Genomic DNA, 20,536 nt, shown 5'->3' on the forward strand with positions numbered 1-20,536 from the left:
GGAGCACCAGTGGAGCTGAGACGGAAGAAGGCAACCACCACCCGTGACTTAAAGCAGACACACTCACCCACAAATTATTAAGCCACCACCGAGCAGAAACCTCCGGGGCTGAAAAATTAACCCAGCGTAGAGGGACTAAAAACTGCAGTTCCTCCAGGGTCCACCTGAGGGCTGGCTCTGAAAGTAGGTCAGTCCCCACAGACCTCCATGGTAAAATGTCTACTTTAGAGCAGAAATAAAGAGTTAACACTGCACCTGCCTGACTGCCAACAGTCAGAGCCTCATGGACTCTTCGGTAAACCTGTGGGTGACGTCACAGCGGTTCAACCTATGAACTTTAGTGTGGCTGTTTGATGAGATGGTTGTAACGATGGCCTCGTCTCCACGCTGGTAGTCTTTGTTCTTCTCTGGAAAAGAGGAGGACATGTGACATGGTGTTAGCACCTTTGTCTCCTAAAGTCCTGATGGGTCACACCAGGTCTAAACAAGGTTACAAGGTAACTTTATTGCTTTCAATTTTTTTATTGTGTTTTTGTGCTTCTGTTTGGTGGATTTTGGTGAAGCTTTACCTCAAAGTGCTCCTGGTTATTGTTCTTTTATATTAATGCTGAAAAAGTGCTGCCGTGAGGAGCTTTCTGGCCTCTTGTAGCTCCGTGGTGGTTCATAGCACACTTTAAAAGAAAGCTGGCAAGTGTTCCCAAGTGAGGGGTGTGTGTGTGCATGCGCCCAGGATACAGCCAGAAAAGGAGCATCAGATTGTGTTTGGGACTGTGTGAGTAACTAGTGATATTTGTGATTTAAGACTTCTAATATAATAAAGTGTGTGTGTGTGTGTATCATACATTTCCCAAGCTCCAGCAGCACGTGCGTCCGCCTGGCTGGACAGCGCTGAGAGCCTCCACAGGGATCTGATGACTGTAATCACTCTAATTACATCGCATCACTAACTCCCAATTATGCCCAATCAGCATTCAGCAGGCAGGCGGCCATTGTTCATGTGGAACGGGCTCTCACGGCCGCCATGCAGCCTCAGAGCGAGCCGCGTGCCAGCCGATCAGCCTGACAGATTTCACAATGCAAACTAAAGAGAGTTCTGGTAGAGGAATAGAAATGTGTGAACATTTGGAGCTCTGCAGAAACAGCAGTGAGGAGCAGAAGTATCGAACCGTCCAGAGACGATCAATGCACCGCCTGCACATCTGGAGCAGCTGCAACCCTCCTTATTGATCTCAGAATTAATTAGTCCAGCTTCTACCAGTGCTGCCACTGAAAAAAAGGATAAAAAAAAAGTGGAGTCGGGGTGTAAGGACAGCCGAGCCACCCGCTGGGGGACATGCTGGTAAATGGGTTTTGTCCAGTGCAGACGGGTCTCTGTTCTCTGTGTCGGGACCAGGAAGAAGTCCAAATTACTGCACTGGTCAATAAAATAGCTCATTTAAACTCAAAGGATAAAAAGGTCCTTCACAGAGACACATTAACCTGGTGGGGGGGGGGGGGGGGGGGGGGGGTTCAACAACCGTGACATCCCGGTCCATTTTAAACCCATGACAACACTGAGACAGAAACTCGTCCACCCGATGTCCCCCAGGAACAGTGCAGTGAGGAATGCTCTGATCTGTACATTGGAGAAACTAAACAACCACTCCACAGAAGAATGGCTCAGCACAGGAGAGCCACCTCCTCAGGACAAGACTCAGCTGTTCACCTCCACCTCAAAGACAAAGGACACTCCTTTGAGGACAGCAATGTTCACATTTTAGACAGAGAGGACAGATGGTTTGAAAGAAGGGAGTCAAGGAAGCATCTATGTGAAGCTGGAAGAACCTTCCCTTAACAGAGGTGGTGGCCTCAGACATCGTCTTCTACCACATACAATGCAGTGATTCCATCCATTCCCAGGAAGCTTCACTCTAAGTCCCCCCCCCACCACATATAAACCATGTTTCCCCACCAAACAGTTAGAGCTGATAGAGGAGCAGAGAAAAGTACACAGAGCTTGTTGCTAGGCTTAGCGTTTATGCTATCACCAAAATGCCTGTGTGGTGATTGGATGTTAAAAAGTGTAATTGCTGGTTCTTCTTCTTCATTTTAAAACCTTTTTAAACAGAAACAGGTGAATGTGGAGGCAGATAGAGCTGGAGGAACCAAACATTAAGCAAACAAAGGCGCCTTCACTTCACACACCATTGTTGTACTTTGGTGTTACTATTCTGGCAGCAGGACTTCCTGCTTCTGGCTCTGTTTAAATGCTCAGGGACCAAAAACAAACATCCACGCTGTCACCCGGCGGGAGCCCCAACATCTTCGCCTCAGTTTAATTGCAGATCTTACTTCTTTTTTAAAGTCACAAATGTTTTCCTTTGTATGGAAGCTTTTGGAGGAAGAAGAGGAGGAGGAGGGGGAGGAAGAGGAGGCAACCCGCCTGTCATCACTCTGTCTCACCGCTACTGTTAATTAGCTACATGTGCTGCTGTTTGTTTGAATCCCCTCTGAATACTGCAGCCTGAATAGTTTTATTTTGGAGATGCTGCCAACATCACTGAGCTAATAAGGAATAAGTGCAGCAGCACGTTGGTCTGTGGGAGTGCACCGACAGGAGTGGACGCTCTGGTGCTGTGATAACTTCATCTTTTGAGCCCTAAAGTTGTGGTCAGGCCAAAATATCCCTGTTTCTATACAACGAACTGAAAAACCTCTCCAGAGCAGAATGTTATTAAATGTACAGATCATATTGGTGCCGCCCAAAGGGTCGAGCCGATTGATTTCTTTGCTTCTTATTTTCAATAAAGCTTCTTTGTGTGTGTGTCTGACAGAGCGCTGCACCTCAGGGCAAAACATTCTGAAATTGTAGAGCTACATCACGACACTGATTCTTTGCATTTTGTAAAATGGACTGCAAAGCCGTGGAGCCTGCAGAGGGACTGAGGGTGAGTCACCATCCTGCAGGTACCAGGACCGACAGCAGGAAACGGCTGCAGACGGAAGACGCTCAAATCACCCGTCCACACAATATGATGCGCATTAACTGCATGAAAGCATTTTTAAAGAGACCAACACCGTTAACTCTGATCCTCTCCGATTGGACTGTGGGAAGACAACGATGTTACGTTGGCTCACAAAGCCACCTAGTGGTTTAAAGTAGCATTACAGGGTCGGTACAATCTACAGCTAGCATGCTAACTTCAACAGATCTCTCAATCCAACACCTAGCTGTTATTTCTTTCATCAGGACGAGAAAAGTAAGGATGACACTGAAGAGAAGTGAGACAACGAGATGTGTAACACCAAAGATGCGAAAGAGAACTCACAGAAATCAGACACACCAAGAGAGGAACAACAATTAAACTAAAACACCATCCCTGTGTGTGTGCATGAAGCCTCTGGTTTTATGGACCAGGTTTGCTGCTCCTGAGGACAAATGAAATAACATAACTTTGAAAAGGCTCGCTGGGTCAGGAAGCTGCAGCGCTGAGGAGCTCTTACTCCATCTGACAGTCCGCTTCTCAGCATGCTGCATTAAGTTGTGTTAAATATTTAGCGGCGCTGCCTCCAAACAGCCAAAGTGGAAGTTTAAAAGTCCTCTGTGGATTTCCAACCTCCGCTGGCCCACTTCCTCATCTCCCCACCTCGCAAACACGTTCTGTCAGAGCCTCTGCTGGCGCTGGCTGGGATTAATTAACACCACAGAAATATTCTGTGGACAGCAATAAATAACCACTCCTAATTAAACATGTAGGAGGCAGTGCTGATAAGAAAACAAGAACTTATAATTATCTCAGATTCATGTTGCTACATTAAAACAGAACACTGAAACCTGACGACATGACGAGGCCTGCAGTCTTCTGGTGTAGTTGGTGAAGTCTGAGACTCCTGAGGAGTCCTAGCCTGTTCTTCTGTGGTGGATCTTTCAGGCACCTCCAGATCTGAGGGTCTCCTGCATGGTCTTTAGTCCACTCCACAGATCTTCAGTCAGGTGCAGGTCAGTCAGTAACCCTTTGTTCTCCTAGAGGTACTTCAGGTTGTTGTCATGTTGGAGAGAAAACCAGGACCCAGACCCAGCCTGACTGCAGACTACTTCAGGGTTTCTTTCAGATATTCAGACAGTCTTCTTGTTTCATGATTCTTCCACCCTGACAGGATCCACGGTTCCAGACTGACTGAGTCCCCCTCACAGCATCATACTGCCACCACCATGTCTGACTGTATGAAGCCTGTTCTTTGGGTTCTAGCCTCTCCTTTCTATCTCCACATGAAGACAACATCTCTGTGAGCACAGAGCTCTAGTTTAGCTTCATCTGAGCAAATGACTTCAGTCTGTGTGCTCTGTCTCCAGGTGGTCTCTAGCAGACTTCAGTCTAGTTTGAGTGTTTGAGAGACACACACACACACACAGTGTTTTTATGGCAGCAGTCTTCTTCACCTTCTTCATTGATGAGAGAAACGTTAAAAACCCTTTTAATCTCATGTTCTTATCAAACATGTCTGCTTTATCACAGCTTCACACACACATTCTGCTCTGCCTGCTTCCAGTCTGCTGATTCTAAAGCTCATGTGGATTCTTTTTGTTTTTACACAGCTTAAAAAAATAGCAAAGATTAGCCCGAGGCAATATGGGATTATGAGGCTTACGTTGATATACAGACAGACAGTCACTACTGCAGAAAAGACAAGACAAGACAGGGCAACGAGGAGGGAGGGGAGGAGACAAAGTGAAGAAGAAAAATACAGCAGAAGATAAAAAAAGGAAAATTAAAGAGGAGGAAGATGAAAAGAAACAACTAAACATGGAGGAAAAAAACTGAAAGGAGAGGAAGAACCATGGGTGCAGCAAGAAGTCAGGGAGGAGGAAGCAAGGAAACACAAATAAAACAGGGAAACAAGAATCAGACATGGAGAGGAGGAGGCAAGGAGAGAGGACACATGAGGAGGAAATGACAAAGGAGAAGAAGAATGAGAGGGAAGAGGGGACCGAGAAAGCAGAGGAGGATGCATGGAAGGAAGGAAAGGAAACAAGAGGAGAGGATGACCTAATGGAGTGATAAGGAAAGAGATCATACAGTAAGGAAAGGAAAGAAGGAAAGAGAGAGTGGAGAAGAAGACAAACAAGGAGAAAAAGAGAAAACAGAGGGAGGAGGAGACGAGAAGGAAAGAAAAGCTGCAGCATGAAAGAGAAAAAGGAGAAAAGATAAAAGGCCGAAGTCAGGAAATCGAAGATGACGAAGAGGAGAGGATGCTGCGTCTGCAATGATTTGGCAGAAGCAGAGAAAGACACACGGGGATGAAGAGGAGGAGGGGGGGTCTTTCTTTTTTTAGCAGAGGAGCCTCAGAAACAGAAAAATGGGAACTTTGTGAACTTCAAAATAAAAGCGTGAACACACACACAGAGATGGAGCATGACTCAGCCTGAAAAACCCCATCGCACAATACAATGATTACCACAGACCGTGAACTAACCACAGACTGTCCCACAGACCGTGAACTAACCACAGACCGTGAACTCACCACAGACTGTCCCACAGACCGTGAACTCACCACAGACTGTCCCACAGACCGTGAACTAACCAAGGACCGTGAACTCACCACAGACTGTCCCACAGACCATGAACTCACCACAGACTGTCCCACAGACCGTGAACTCACCACAGACTGTCCCACAGACCGTGAACTCACCACAGACTGTCCCACAGACAGTAAACTAACCACAGACTGTCCTATAGACGGCGAACTAATCACAGACTGTGCCACAGACCTCAGAGCTTTCTTATGGGTAGATACCTTGGATATCTGGTGTGTGTGGGCGGGTAATCAGCTGAATTATCAGTGATGCAGGCTAATTAATGGTGACAGCGCTCTCCCAGTGTCACACACTTCTGTCCATGAGGACGGCTGAATGTGCGCTGAGGCGTTTGGACCTTTCAGTAATCACACCTGCAGCAAACGCAGGGATGGAGGAGGACACGACTTCCTCACCCTCAGCGTGATTCCCCTCCTCCTTAGATAACAGCAGCAGTACATTTTTACTCATTATTCTTTTATGAATAAAAGTGTGTTGTATTTTTTTATAAGGGATCTCTGGAGGCGACATAAAATTTACAATGTGGAACTGATTATCGATCGGTAATCAATGTGATTTCTTTCATATTTTAATCTGATTTTGTTATAGTTCCCCATGAAGTCATCAAACAAACATTTAAAACAAACACAAGGGGTATTTTAGTGTGAAGTATAACTTCTTTTATATTGTGTATTTACTGTTAATGTAATTTCTTGGTATTGGTATCTGTTGACAGTGTGTGCTGCAGGTCTGTGCTGCCCTCTGGCGGCTGACTGGAGAACTGCAGCACAGCTCAAAGCCAAACTTTTTCTGTGTCTTGGATTTAATAACAAACTTTAAACGTCCCTTCATCAGCTGACCCTTTAAAATAAAGTGCTTCTGCTATTAGTACTCACATGCTGTAGCTCTGTCAGCTCAGCAGACTGTAGTTTCCTGTCACGTCACAGTGGACTCCAGGTTTCACAGCAGGGTCCTGCTCCATGGACTCACAGCAGCTCACTCACTCCACGCCTGCACCATCCAGTTCAAACACAGGAACAAACACCCCCTGCCTTATGTCATCCAACCAATAAGCACCTGACTCACCTGCACTGTGAGCTGCTGCTCCTGCTGCAGCACCATCTAGTGGTCAGAACCGAAAAATGCACCAATGACATTAAATAAAATACATACATATAGAATAACTTAAAAAACAAAACACCAGTGGAAGCATGTGTAATCAACAGAAGCTCCATGACTAACGCTTGTATAAGAGGAGAAAACATTATTATAACACAAACAAACTTGAATCTGATACCAACCACCCATCTTCAACCGCTTATCCGGGGCGGGTTGCGGGGGCAGCAGTCTAAGCAGGGACACCCAGACTTTTTTGAGTTTCTTCCCCTGCTTTAGCGATGCCCTTTAAACTTCTTCAGAGCAGACTTCAGCTTTTGTTGATAGTCAGCTCGAACGAGTTAAAATAATCATTCTCAAAAACTCAATGAAATAGTGAAACGTTTCCAGGAAGGCTGCTGTGGGTCGAATATTGAAATATTAATTTGACTATACATCATCTTAAAATATAAACACCAGTGTCAGCTGAGCTTTGGGCTGTGCAGGTTCAGACTGGTTATTGGTTTTATTTATCAGATAAAACATGAGATTTATGAACAGCAGGTTATGAATATAAGCAACTATATCAATAAAACAATGCTAGAGTAAAGTAACAGTGCACATAATGACACAGGGGCTGTGTCTGAAATCACTCCCTGATCACTACATATGGCCCTATATAGTGCCTCCGCTATTTTGTAGTGCTGTCCGAAATCTTAGTGAGAAATTATAGACCCCATATAGGGCCCTCAATGTATCCCACAATGCATCTTGAAAAGTAGTGTCACTACTTTTAGCGATATGTACCATCATGCATTGCACAGACTGGCAAAAAGAACGGGAACAGAAGTTACGTCACCTTTCTTATAAATATAATGATGGTTTAAAGAATGTAGCATGACCGGCTGTGTTTGTTTATTTACGTTTTGTCATAAAACGTTTATTGGGCTATAACAGCACAAATTATTATTGCTAACAACAGAGATTGTTTAGCCGTCAGAGATCGATTGGCTCGTTTAATTTGAGACAGCAATGACGTCATTAACGGCGACAGAAATGAGGAAGGTAGAGTCTGAAATGCTTTCACAATGAGTTCACTATATGCTGCCCTACACTGAACTCCCCGTAAGGAGTAGGGAGTGATTTCGGACACAGCTGTGGTGTTTGTTTTTCTTCCTCTTAGAGTTTTTTGGTGGCTGGCAAACAACAAATGGCCGCATTACTGCCACCAACTGGTTTCTTTGCTGCCTTCAGTTGGCTTTAGTTGGTTTGATAACTCCTGTCGTTTGTGACCCCTCATCAGGAGCAGTTAAGTGTGTGACCCCCATCATCCTAAAAACATCTGCTGATGCCGATGCCATTCTGTTAGTGTGTTCTCCTAGTCTTTTCAAAGCCTGGTTTAGTTGACCCTGCTGTGGATGTGGCTTTAACCCTACAACAGGCCGTATTACATTATGGCTCAGACTAACTGTAAACCTTTGGTTTGCTTTCACACACAGTCCTCTTCGATCTCATCATCGCTTGCACCTGCAAGGAGAAGGAGAAAGCAGTGAATGAGTGTTCACAGAGTCTCCCTCCATCCACAGCATCATCTAGTATACAGAGCAGCAGCTGCTCCATGTTAACACACTGAGCTCCGAGCTCACACACCTGCAGAGCCTTTCAGCATCAAGTCTGTGTCCTCTGCAGATTTCACTCACAGTGGAGACAGACTGTACTGATGTTCCATAAAAGACTGACTGTGTGATGTGGAACATCTCATTGTTTCTAACAAACATTGAAGCTGTCTGATTAAACTAATGACAGAAGGACAGATAGACAGGTGAACTGATCTTCCACTCTGCAAACGCCTATTGATGGATAAGGACTGCTGTCTCTGCACATCCTGAAAAGTTGCAGGTGGTGTAGCCTGCACCACCACCTGCAGAAGGACGCTTTATCATATAGTGAGAGCAGCTGAGAGGATCATCGGCGTCCCTCTCCCCTCCCTCCAAGACCTCTGTCCTTCTGTCATCCTCATCTTTTTGTTCAGTCTTTAAGTCCCCAATGACCGCTCAGAGTCTCACTGAAGAAAGCAGGCAATGATGTATGTACTGACCCCAGAGTCTGCAGTCTATAGCATGGATTCTCCACAAGGTTCAACAGCTCCTTCACTTCTGAATCCTGTAAATTGTTGTAACTCAGGTCCAGCTCTGTCAGTTGGGAGTTGTTGGACTTTAGAGCAGAGACCAGAGAAACACAGCTGATCTCTGACAACCTGCAAGCCATCAATCTGAATAAAGAAAAAACTGATGTAAATGAATCATTGATAATTCAATCACATGCGTTGTTTTTAATGTGCAAATTATAATTCCTACGTCATAATCATGTGGGCATGCACAAAATCCAGACTTGCTTATCAATAACATTGCTGTTGACCTTAGTGTATTACATTAATTACAGCTACATCTAAAGAAATGTTTCTGTTTCAGAGAATCTTCTGTATACAGATGTGACTTTTTTGTTGCAGAGATACATACAGAGACAAACATTCAGTTACTTTTTTTGACTGACATAGGACCTTTTCTGCAGGTTTTTGTAACAATCTCCCTATGACCAAAGAAAGTATGGTCAAAATAAAAAAACAAAGCCATATAGAGAAAATGTCTATGTGTACAAAAAATTAATTGTTAACCACACAAAGATGATTTACAGCAATAACAGTCTACTGACCTCAGAGTCAGCAGTTTACTGTATTGACTCTTCAGAAGCTCACACAGCTGCTTCACTCCTGAATCCTGCAGATTGTTGTCACTCAGATCCAGCTCTGTCAGATGGGAGGGGTTGGACTTCAGAGCTGAGACCAGAGAGGCACAGCTGATCTCTGACAGACTGCAGTGAATCAACCTGAATAAAGAATACAAGATTTAAATGAAATCATTGATGATTCAAATGTATGTTTAGAGTTTAAATTTACAGATAATTATTACTGCCATAATCAACATATCAGCACAGCATTCCTCCTCCTGCTTATATCAACACAGATCATTAACATGCTGAAGACCAAGTTCTGATGGATCAACAACAATAATCAGGCTTGTTTTGCAAACTCACGTTGAACTGAACAGAAACTGAAGAAACATTTATATTCAGCCAGAACATGTTGAAAGACAAAAGACTAAAGTTCAGAACAAGAGGACAGAACATGTGAACACTTTTACTGTTTTTAGATAGAAGTAATATGTGAATATGGTTCAGTCAGGAATCCAACATATGTGATCTAGAATAGTCCGTGAACTGACCTCAGATTCTGCAGTCTACATTGTGAAGCCCCTAGAAAACCACACAGCTGCTTCACTCCTGCATCCTGCAGGTGGTTACCACTCAGGTCCAGCTTTGTCAAATAGGGTGGGTTGGCCATCAGAGCTGAGACTAGGAAAGCACAGCTGATCTCTGACAGACTGCAGCCAATCAGTCTGAGAATAGAATAAAGAACATAAATGAAATATTACCAAATCCAGTCCAATGAGTTCACATCTTATTTGTGCAGACCCTTGTTACTATGTTATAACCAACATGTCAGCACAACTAAGATAAGATAAGATAAGATAAGATAATGATCTGGTACGGTAAAGATGACAGTTTACATTATATACATAAGAGCTGCAAAAAAGTTGGGTTCAATATGATGACGGTCCACCTTTTGCAGCTATTAAAGCTTCAACTCTTCTGAGAAGGCTGTCCACAAGGTTGAGGAGTGTGTTTATAGGAATTTTTGACCATTCTTCCAAAAGCGCATTGGTGAGGTCACATACTGATGTTGGTCGAGAAGGCCTGGCTTTCAGTCTCTGCTCCAATTCATCCCAAAGGTGTTCTATCGGGTTCAGGTCAGGACTCTGTGCAGGCCAGTCAAGTTCATCCACACCAGACTCTGTCATCCATGTCTTTATGGACCTTGCTTTGTGCACTGGTGCACAGTCATGTTGGAAGAGGAAGGGACCCGCTCCAAACTGTTCCCACAAAGTTGGGAGCATGGAATTGTCCACCTGTGGCCAGGCAGTAGTAAGTGCTGCTGGGGAGACATGACTGGGAGAGGGCTGAATGGCTGATCAAATCTGTTGAAGAAGAGGTCATTCACCCACTTCTGGTCCCCCGTCGGCTGGAGTTTGTTCCCCTTGTAGCCAGAGATGTTCTTCAGGCCCTTCCAGACTCCACTGATGTTGTTGTCCTGCAGCTGAGCCTCCAGTAGATCCTCCTGTAGATATTCTTCCCCTCTTTGATCCTCCACCTTAGTTCCTTTTGCACAGTCCTCAGCTCCTCCCTGTTTCCTGACTTGAAGGCTCTCTTCTTCTCTTTAAGGAGAGCCTTGATGTCAGGAGTAATCCAGGGCTTGCTGTTGGAGAAGCAGCGTACCTTCCTGGTAGGTACAGAGCTCTCCATGCAGAAGTTGATGTAGTCTGTTACACACTGAGTGAGACCATCTATGTCCTCCCCGTGGTCCTCTGAAAAAACTTCCCACACAGTGGACTCGAAGCAGTCTTGAAGTGCATACACCTGTTTCTGTCAATACACATCAATAACAGACTACTCACTTCAGTCAGTCTCGTGACAGGGTAATTTTCTACACTCCTCTTTTGAGATTAAAGACTAAACAAGAAAAAACTAGCAAGTTCACAGCTTTATGGACAGAACATACATTGAGTTCAGCTGGTAATAGGACATAGGATCTGTGCAACAATCTGTGAACTGACCTCAGGGTGTGTAGTCTGCAGTTTCGATTCTCCAGAAATTCACAGAGCCGCTTCACTCCTGAATCCTGTAATTTGTCTCCACCCATGTCCAGATGTTTTAGATAGGAGGTGTTTAAATTCAGAGCTAAGACCAGACAAATACAGCTGTTGTCTGACAACCTGCAGTCATACAGCCTTAATAAAAAAGAGAAAAATAACATGTCATAAAAACATTCTTACACCATCAACATCATGTCAACAAAGATCAATAACATGGCCCTGACCTCAGTCTCCTATTAAAGGAGCAATACTCTATTAATGCTTTGAACACCTGAGAAATGATGGAACAAACACGAGGTCAGATGACCTTCTGTTTACACATAAGACAGAAATTACAAACACTCATTTACTTAAACTAACAGAGGACATTTTCTGCAGGTTTTGCAACAAACACTCAACAAACTAACTAAAATATGAACAACAGCAGATTTTCAGCTTGTCACACGTCCTGTTTCCTACATGTTTTGTGTCCCCCTTTCTTCTGTGCTGCTACTCCACATAATGGCTTCCTGCATCGTCCCCTTGTTCAATGACTAGATCTTGCCTGAATAGTTGCAGCCAATTCCAATAAAAGGGCCAAACAGCCAACCAAAACGGCCTCTTGACCGTTTTTGGAGTATTTGAGCATTGATATTTTTTGGTCAAGCCAGCTACTAAATCCTTTCCCTGTTTTTATACAGTGTGGTGTTACCCGGCTCTTCACCCAAACCAGCCTGGGGACATAACTCTTTATAGATGGAAACTCTGTGTAACATAAATTAGGTTCAGCTGGTAGTTAAATATATGAGACCTGTAATAATACTGACCCCAAAATCTGCAGTCTACAGCCCGGATTCTCCAGAAAACCACACAGCTGCTTCACTCCTGAGTCCTGCAGATCGTTGTGACTCAGGTCCAGCTCTGTCAGATGGGAGGGGTTGGACTTCAGAGCTGAGACCAGAGAGGCACAGCTGAGCTCTGTCAACCTGCAGTCCCACAATCTAAATAAAGATTATAAAAACATAAAAATCAATTAATTGATCAGACAATATTCAGGTTTAAATGTAGATATAATAAAGATGTCTGCACAACATTTATACACCTGTTCATGTGAACACAGATCAATAACATGAGGTTGATTTCTGTCAGTCTTTCATTAAAGGATCAATACTATATTAAAAACTACTATATTTAAAAACCGACATTATAAAATATACTTTGTGTGTGTTCTGAAAGATTAATATCAATGACCAGACATTAATAGTGAACTCAGATTAAACTGAACAGAAACTAAAGAAATATTTCTATTCAGCAGTTAAAAGATATAACAAATACAAGTTAAAAATGTTTTTAACAGAAACACAAAGTTGACAGTTTTATAGATAGATCTTCTGCATGAACAACAACTGGGATCAATTGGTTGATTGGTTATTAAACATATGAGATCTACAGTTAGAACAATCATTGAAATGACCTCAGAGTCTGCAGTCTACATCGTGGACTCTCCACAAAACTACACAGCTGCTTCACTCCTGAATTCTGGAGGTAGTTTTTACTCAGGTCCAGCTCTGTCAGATGGGAGGGGTTGGACTTCAGAGCTGAGACCAGAGAGGCACAGCTGATCTCTGACAGACTGCAGCGAATCAATCTGAGAATAGAATAAACATTAATGAATTATTCCTAATTCAGTTCGATGTGTTCACATAAATGTTCTAAATGTGCCGACCATTGTTACCATGTCATAAAAGGCGTGTCATCACAACATTCATACACCTGTTCCCGTCTACACAGATCAATAGCAGACTACAGACTTTGTCAGACAAGCACAGCTGATCTCTGACAAAACAGCACAGAAACAATGTGAAAGAAGATTAAAAGGAGTAAATGAATTCATTGTCAATTCATTCATACAGGGTATATGCAGGAATCCTGAGGTTAATTTCAAATTTTAAGACTTTTTAAAAACCTTTCAAAAATATTTTAAGACCCCATCGCCTCCTTTAAGCTAACCCATCTTTAACAGTTGTAGTTTGTAATTAACAGAAATTAGGTCAGCTAAATTCATTAAACTTAACGTCCCTTCAGGCAGTTTTTGAATTAGTAGTAATTTGTAATTTGTAAGTAAACAATAATTAAGTAATAATTGACAATATTTCAGAGCTCCCCTAAATAACGTTAAAAGTATTCTTTTTATCAGACCAGTGTTTTTGTGTTTTTACTTTGACATGTTTCGACTACTTCCTGTAGTCTTCTTCAGAAGTCACGTGATGAAGAAGAAGGAAGTAGAAGGTGAAGACCAAATGAATCTTGTTGAAGTAGCTAGCCTAAATGTCTCAAAGTAGGCTTTCAGGAGAGTTCGTGTCCTTTTCAGGGGAACTAGTACTTATTACATCATGATCAGAATTTTGGACATGTGCCTAGTATGGCCATTGGTGTGTCGCCCATAGTACTGCTCAATTTTACGGCATTTATGCCCATGCTACGCTTATTCTTTCCTTGCAAAGTGTGCAAGAAAACACCAAAACATTCACCGCCGGGTGACGTCGCACCTGTAAGTGCACAGCCCCGATGCAACGAGTATGCCACGGTCACGATCGCGAAGAGGAAACTATATATTCATGGATACTTTCTGGATCATGGATAAAATTTAATACCTCATGAAATGAGGATTAAGACTTTTCAATACTTTTAAGGGCCTTAATTTATATATTTATAACCCTGTGATAATAATCGGATGTGTTCAGGTTTTTAATGTGCAGATTATTATTACAATGTTGCAATCATCATCTGTATATGTCAGCACAAACATGCATTGGAATTTGACACACAGTGCTTTTCTCCACCCAGTTTTCTGATTGTAGCCTCTCCTCAACTACCCCCATCACTGTAAATGCAATAAAAGCATCACTATCCACAAAAAAACAGTAAGAGCACCTGCTCAACCAGTTGAAATGTGCTGAAAGTGATATTTATGACCATTGGTAAATTACACAACCACAGCACACTGGTTTGCTTCATTTGTACCATTCGCAACAAGTTAACATGAAAAAGACTCTTCCCTCCTTTCTGTAACCTGCAGGCTGTGACTCCAATGAGGAGTGTGGAATGACAGTAAAGGTTTGGATTTTACTTTGAGAATTACCATAACAGCTGACATATTCTACAGTTCCTGCAACAAACATTTCACATTTCACAGATTTAGAGCTGTATGTTCTGTGTGTACATAGACACTTCACATTATTAAAAATAAATAATGAACCTGCTAATAAATTCATAAAAACAACAACAGTCAGTGACTGACCTCAGAATCTTGAGCTTACAGTGAGGACACCCTAGTCCATCAGAGAGATGTTGCATCCCAGAATCCTGTATGATGTTTAAACTCAGGTCGAGCTCCGTCAGATGGGAGGGGCTGGACTTCAGAGCTGAGGCCACAACTTCCCAGTGAGTCCGTGAGAGCCCACAATGACAAAGTCTGTCAGGACAGAAGTATCAGAAAACATGTTACTAAAAATCAGGACACTTCATATCAACTTCATTTCAAAACTAAGCCTGGGCAGGCTTTACGTGATGACTTGATTATTCTGCATCAGTTGGCACTGAGCTCTTGATGTCAAACTCCAGTGTACAGAGACCAGACTGATTCTTTGTAAAATAACAGTAAAAGAATTAGAACAGCTGAGGTTAGGCTTAAATTCAGACCTCCATACTGTTCACAGTCTGTCAGGGCATTATGATTCTACATCGGACTTCACAAAGTCATCAAAATAAGTAATAAGTAATAAGTAATAAAAATAAAACCCATGTTTATCAATTTAACTGCTTTAAACAAAATCAATTTAAAAAACTCAACATTTTTTACAGCTTTTTACATCTGAAACAAAACCCCTGATGTTTCATTGAACTCGAGGAATTCTGCCTGAATAATGATATGGTGTAAAAACATGAACCAGTACTCCACACTGATTAATAATGTTAATCACATTTGGACTCACCGAGCCTTCCTGCAGTTCCTCACAGCAGGAATCAGTCTCCGTCGTCCCTCCATTGACGTTTTGTACTTCTCCAGGTCCAGCTCATCCAGAACCTCCTCTGACATCTGCAGCATGTAGGCCAGAGCAGAGCAGTGGATGTCAGAGAGCCTTTTCTCGGATCTGGTCCCTGACTGCAGGAACTCTTGGATCTCTTGGTGGACTGAGAGGTCGTTCATCTCCATCAGACAGTGGAAGATGTTGATGCTTCTGTCAGGAGAGATTTCATCAGTGTCCATCTCCTTCAGGTTGCTGATGACTCTCTGGATGGTTTCTGGTCTGTTCTCTGTCTGACCCAGCAGGCCTCCTAAGAGCCTCTGGTTGGACTGCAGAGAGAGGCCATGAAGGAAGCGAACCATCAGGTCCAGGTGTCCATTTTTACTCTGCAGAGATTTCTTCATGATTGTGTTCAGGAAGTCATCCAGAGAACAGTGACTGTAATCATCTCCCAGGAAGTCCTCCAGCCCCTCAGTGGTTCTGTTGGTGTAACACAGGATCAGGTGGAGAGCAGCCAGAAACTCCTGAACACTCAGATGGATGAAGCAGAACACCTTGTCCTCTGTCTGGTACAGCCCTCTCTCCTCTTTAAAGATCTGTGTGAACAGTCCTGAGCACACTGAGGCTGCTCTGATATCGATGCCACACTCTGTCAGGTCTGATCCATAGAAGATCAGGTTTCCTTTCTGCAGCTGATCAAAAGCCAGTTTCCCCAGAGCCCGGATCATCTCCCTGCTCTGTTTACTCCAGTGTGGATCTGTCTCAGATCCTCCTTCATACTTGACCCTCTTCACTTTGACCTGAACCACCAGAAAGTGGATGTACATCTCAGTCAGGGTCCTGGGCAGCTCTCCTCCCTCTCTGGTCTTCAACATGTCCTCCAGAACTCCAGCAGTGATCCAGCAGAAGACCGGGATGTGGCACATGATGTGGAGACTTTGTGATGTCTTGATGTGGGAGATGATCCTGCTGGCCCGCTCCTCCTCTCTGAACCTCCTCCTGAAGTACTCCTCCTTCTGTGGGTCGGTGAACCCTCTGACCTCTGTCACCATGTCCACACAGTCAGGAGGGATCTGATTGGCTGCTGCAGGTCTTGTGGTGATCCAGAGGCGAGCAGAGGGAAGCAGCTTCCCCCTGATGAGGTTTGTCAGCAGCACATCCACTGAGGTGGACACTGTGACATCAGTCAGGATCTCAGTGTTGTGGAAGTCCAGAGGAAGTCGACACTCATCCAGACCGTCAAAGATGAAGAGAACCTGGAAGTCTTGAAAGCTGCAGATTCCTGCCTCTTTGGTTTCAGTGAAGAAGTGATGAACAAGCTCCACCAAGCTGAACCGTTTCTCTCTCACCACATTCAGCTCTCTGAACATGAATAGAAATGTGAACTGGATGTCCTGGTGGTCTTTGTCTTCAGCCCAGTCCAGACTGAACTTCTGTGTTAGGACTGTTTTCCCGATGCCAGCCACTCCCTGTGTCATCACTGTTCTGATTGATTCCTGTCTTCCAGGTGAGCCTTTGAAGAGGTCTGCTGGTCTGATGGGGGTTTCTGGTCTGTGTGCTTTCCTGGATGCTTTTTCAATCTGTCTGACCTCATGGTCCTTGTTGACCTCTTCAGTCTCCCCCTCTGTGATGTAGAGCTCTGTGTAGATCTGGTCCAAAAGAGTTTTTTTTCCTGCTTTAGCGATGCCCTCAAACACAAACTGGAACTTCTTCTTCAGAGCAAACTTCAGCTTTTCTTGACAGTTAGATCGTATCTCTGAATAAACAGATCAGGTTACAAACGTTGCAATGTGTGAATGCAGAGTCTCACTGATGCTTGTCTGACTTACCTGCAGGTTCTGTGAAGATGTCTTTAAGATCCTTCACCAAATCGTTCCTTCTGATCTTCTCCAATACAATTTTTAAGACCCAAAGGGAGTTCTCACTGTGGGTGTGCAACATCTGGGTCACTGTTTTCTTCCTGTCAGCCTCCTCCAGCTTATATTGTAGAATATGCGGGAATATGAAGGTGGTCCTAATATCTATTAGGACCCCTTTTGTGTACAGGTACCACTTGAATGTTTCAAAGTCAGCCGCTGTCAAATGCTCCAATGTGTTCAAAAGCACCAATGCAGGTGCCTTGTACCTGTGAATGTCAATGTCAACAATTTAAAAGAGGACAGGCTGTTTGCAGACCGCACAGCTAGGGGCAGTGTGTTCCAAAGGGTAGGAGCTGCCACTGAGAAGGCACAGTCACCTCTAGAGCTCTGATTTAATCTAGAAACCTCCAGGACCCTCCAGGACCATCAGGTTGGCTGAGCGGAGGTCTCTGGAGGGCCTATGCAACCTAAGCTGAAAGAAGCTAGACTTAACCACAGCGCTGACCTGCTTGTCCAGTTTAAAAGCACTATCGATAATCACTCCAAGATTCCTAGCATGGGATCCTATGTGAGGTGCTAGTGGGCCAAGGGAGCTGGCAAGAACCTGAACCAGCTCTGGGCGACTGAACAGGACAGTCTCTGTTTTATATCTGTGGATGCTCTCACTCATCCAGGTCATAGTCTTTTCCAAAGACTCACAGCATGAACAATATTAAAATGGATGGACCTAAACTTAACTTAGTTCTGCAGTACTAAAGAAGCCACTTGGGGGAGTGGGGAAACGTCTTCAAAAAACAATCCTCGAGTCCAGTTGCCTCGATTTAAACTCTTGGAAAAGTCGCCGTTTTGTTCTTGTTTAGTTTTAAGTTTAAGTCCATCCATTTTAATATTGTTCATGCAGTTTATCATGGCCTGAAGTAATTCTTTGGCAGGAACCTGAAGATATTATTCAAGATTTACTGCTCTGCATTTAGTACATCTTTGGGAACTCCTTCAAGACTGTTGGGAAACATTTCAGGTGATGACCACATGTAGCTAAGTGAGAGCAAAGCTGTCATCAGAGCCCAAAGGACTACTTTAAGGAATCTAAAAATATAAAATGTATTCTGGTTTGTTGAGCACTTTTTCATTGACTTCATAATTCTACAGATGTTCCTCCACAGCTCTGATGTCTTCAGTATTAATCTATAATGCAGAAAATAAAAATGAATAATGGGAGGATATCTTACGTCTTCACAACAGATGGGACATCACTTTTAACAGATGCACAGCTGGGTCCAGGTTCTGATTCTTGTCCAGGTGAACCTGGTCTCTGATGGATCCTGGTACGCAGAAAGAAAAGTCATGTTGAAGGTTTTACTCATCACTTTGGTTTAAGCTGCACTGTATGAACTGTTCCAGCGCTAGTCTTCAGCACTACCAACACCACAGCTGTGTGTGGTCAGAAGTCACCTGACCATGATGTCCAGTAAGGTTTCACTTTAAATTCACTGATAGTTTAAGTCTGCACAACAAATTTCCCCCTGATTCAGGATATCTCCTGAATCAGCATTTTTTCTACACACACAGCCAGGTTCTGGTTCTGGTTCAGTTCCAGGTTCTGGTTCATGTGAGTCTAGTCTGATCCTGACAAGCAGAGAAGAAAAACATCAGGCTGAGAAATCGACTCATTATCAGCTTTAACAATAAAATCAAATTTTGAAGCTCATACATTGAAAGGTTTACATTTCTATATGGTTTATTGACCTACTTAAATCACTTTACACTGCTGCAAATTCACACTTTTGAACACACAAGCACAATGGTACAACCACACAGGTCAACTTCCCGCTGGGTGACATGCTGCCAGGTGCCAGGGATCAAACTCCCAACCGCTTATTCATGGGAATTAAAGTCATGATTCTCTCACATGATTACAGAAGAGTAAAAAACACATGTCCTCATTTTAGAAATCTTAAAAGTGAAAAACCTAAAACTGTTACAACATTAAACATAAAAAACAAAAAAAACAAGTTTTAGTTCAAACAGCACACAGTCAGAAGGATTTATTGGTAATGAGCAGAGCTAAGTGAGCTCTGACTGTGATACCTTTTCATGTTGGAGAGAAGCTGCAGACCCCTGATGGAAGAAACAGCAGACAAAGTTCAGCCGTCAGTCCTCAGTCTGTCGTGGCAAAAATAAAGATTCTGAAAAGACTCCGAAATGTCCATCAACTCCTTTGACTTCCACCAGGCATAATGTGAGACATTGTGGCTGCAAACAATAACCCTCAGAGCCACTTTACAGCATCCGCCAGTTTGCTCGGCCACATCCAGCAAGGGAGGTCGTCCTGTCACCAACAGTCCTAATCTAACTTGACCAAACAAATACGTTTCAACTGTAAGGAAGACCAAATGTAATCAGTCTGTTTACATTTCAGCTCTAAAAAAATAATCTACACATCACACTGAGAGCAGCTGTACACCTGACCGTCCACCAGGGGGAGGTAAAACACTGACTGTGACGAGTCCAAAATAACGGTGTTTGAGCTCATATCAGAAAGTGGTTAATCTTCTCACAGCTTTATTAAGGCTGCACACAGTGTTCAGATCAAACAGCATAGAGTCAGAAGGATTCACTGGTAATGTGAGCTGTGACACCTGCTCATGTTGGAGAGAAGCTGCTGACCCCTGATGGAAGAAACTGTTCGAGTTTTAAGCTGACAGAGGCTTCTTTTCAGTCTTGAAATTAGGTTGACTCGGTAAAAACTGTATGACTTTATAATATCACAAATATCCAGCTCTATTTATGGATATCATTCCTCTTTCCTGCAGCTCTGATCTGCCGTTTTAACATGGGCATGCTATGGCTAACATGGACTGCAGAGATAAGGAACCTTAATAAATTGGAAGAGGAAAACTGAGCATAAACAAAGTCCTGCAGCTTTTGACACAGACACAAAAGACTCAAAAAGAAATATGACAAATTTCACTTACATTACCTTCATATGAAGGAACGAGCTGCTCCATGACCAGCAGACAAAGTGAAAGCAAACTTCAACCAGGAAGTCATGTGAGAATTTGAAGCGTTTACCCTCTACGGCCAATCAGATTCGATGGTGAAGTTTTCAAACAGGAAATGAGCTCATATCTCTGCAGTGCTTTGACTTATCCAAACTTGGTCACATGACTCCTGACCCCTTCACTGTAAGTCACAACAAACCCGGTGCAGTTTGACCACTAGGTGGCGCTGTAAGTGTTTTGGCTCATTTAT

At 43.4% G+C, this 20,536-nt stretch overlaps 1 protein-coding gene across 1 annotated transcript; it reads right to left on the minus strand.

Moving 5' to 3' along the window:
* Window positions 1-7,154: 7,154 nt before the first annotated feature.
* Window positions 7,155-20,282, minus strand: LOC114427451 (NACHT, LRR and PYD domains-containing protein 12-like). The gene is made up of 12 exons (XM_028395532.1): window positions 20,260-20,282; window positions 18,514-18,606; window positions 17,255-17,550; window positions 15,393-17,181; window positions 14,699-14,872; window positions 12,872-13,045; window positions 12,225-12,398; window positions 11,380-11,553; window positions 9,931-10,104; window positions 9,362-9,535; window positions 8,748-8,921; window positions 7,155-8,176 (listed from the first exon to the last, which is right to left on the minus strand). The coding sequence occupies exons 1-12, from the start codon at window positions 20,268-20,270 to the stop codon at window positions 8,164-8,166; spliced, it is 3,420 nt and encodes a 1,139-aa protein (XP_028251333.1). The 5' UTR covers window positions 20,271-20,282; the 3' UTR covers window positions 7,155-8,163.
* Between the last annotated feature and the right edge of the window lie 254 nt (window positions 20,283-20,536).

Source organism: Parambassis ranga, chromosome 22 (assembly GCF_900634625.1).
Source record: "Parambassis ranga chromosome 22, fParRan2.1, whole genome shotgun sequence".
Classification (NCBI taxonomy): domain Eukaryota; kingdom Metazoa; phylum Chordata; class Actinopteri; family Ambassidae; genus Parambassis; species Parambassis ranga.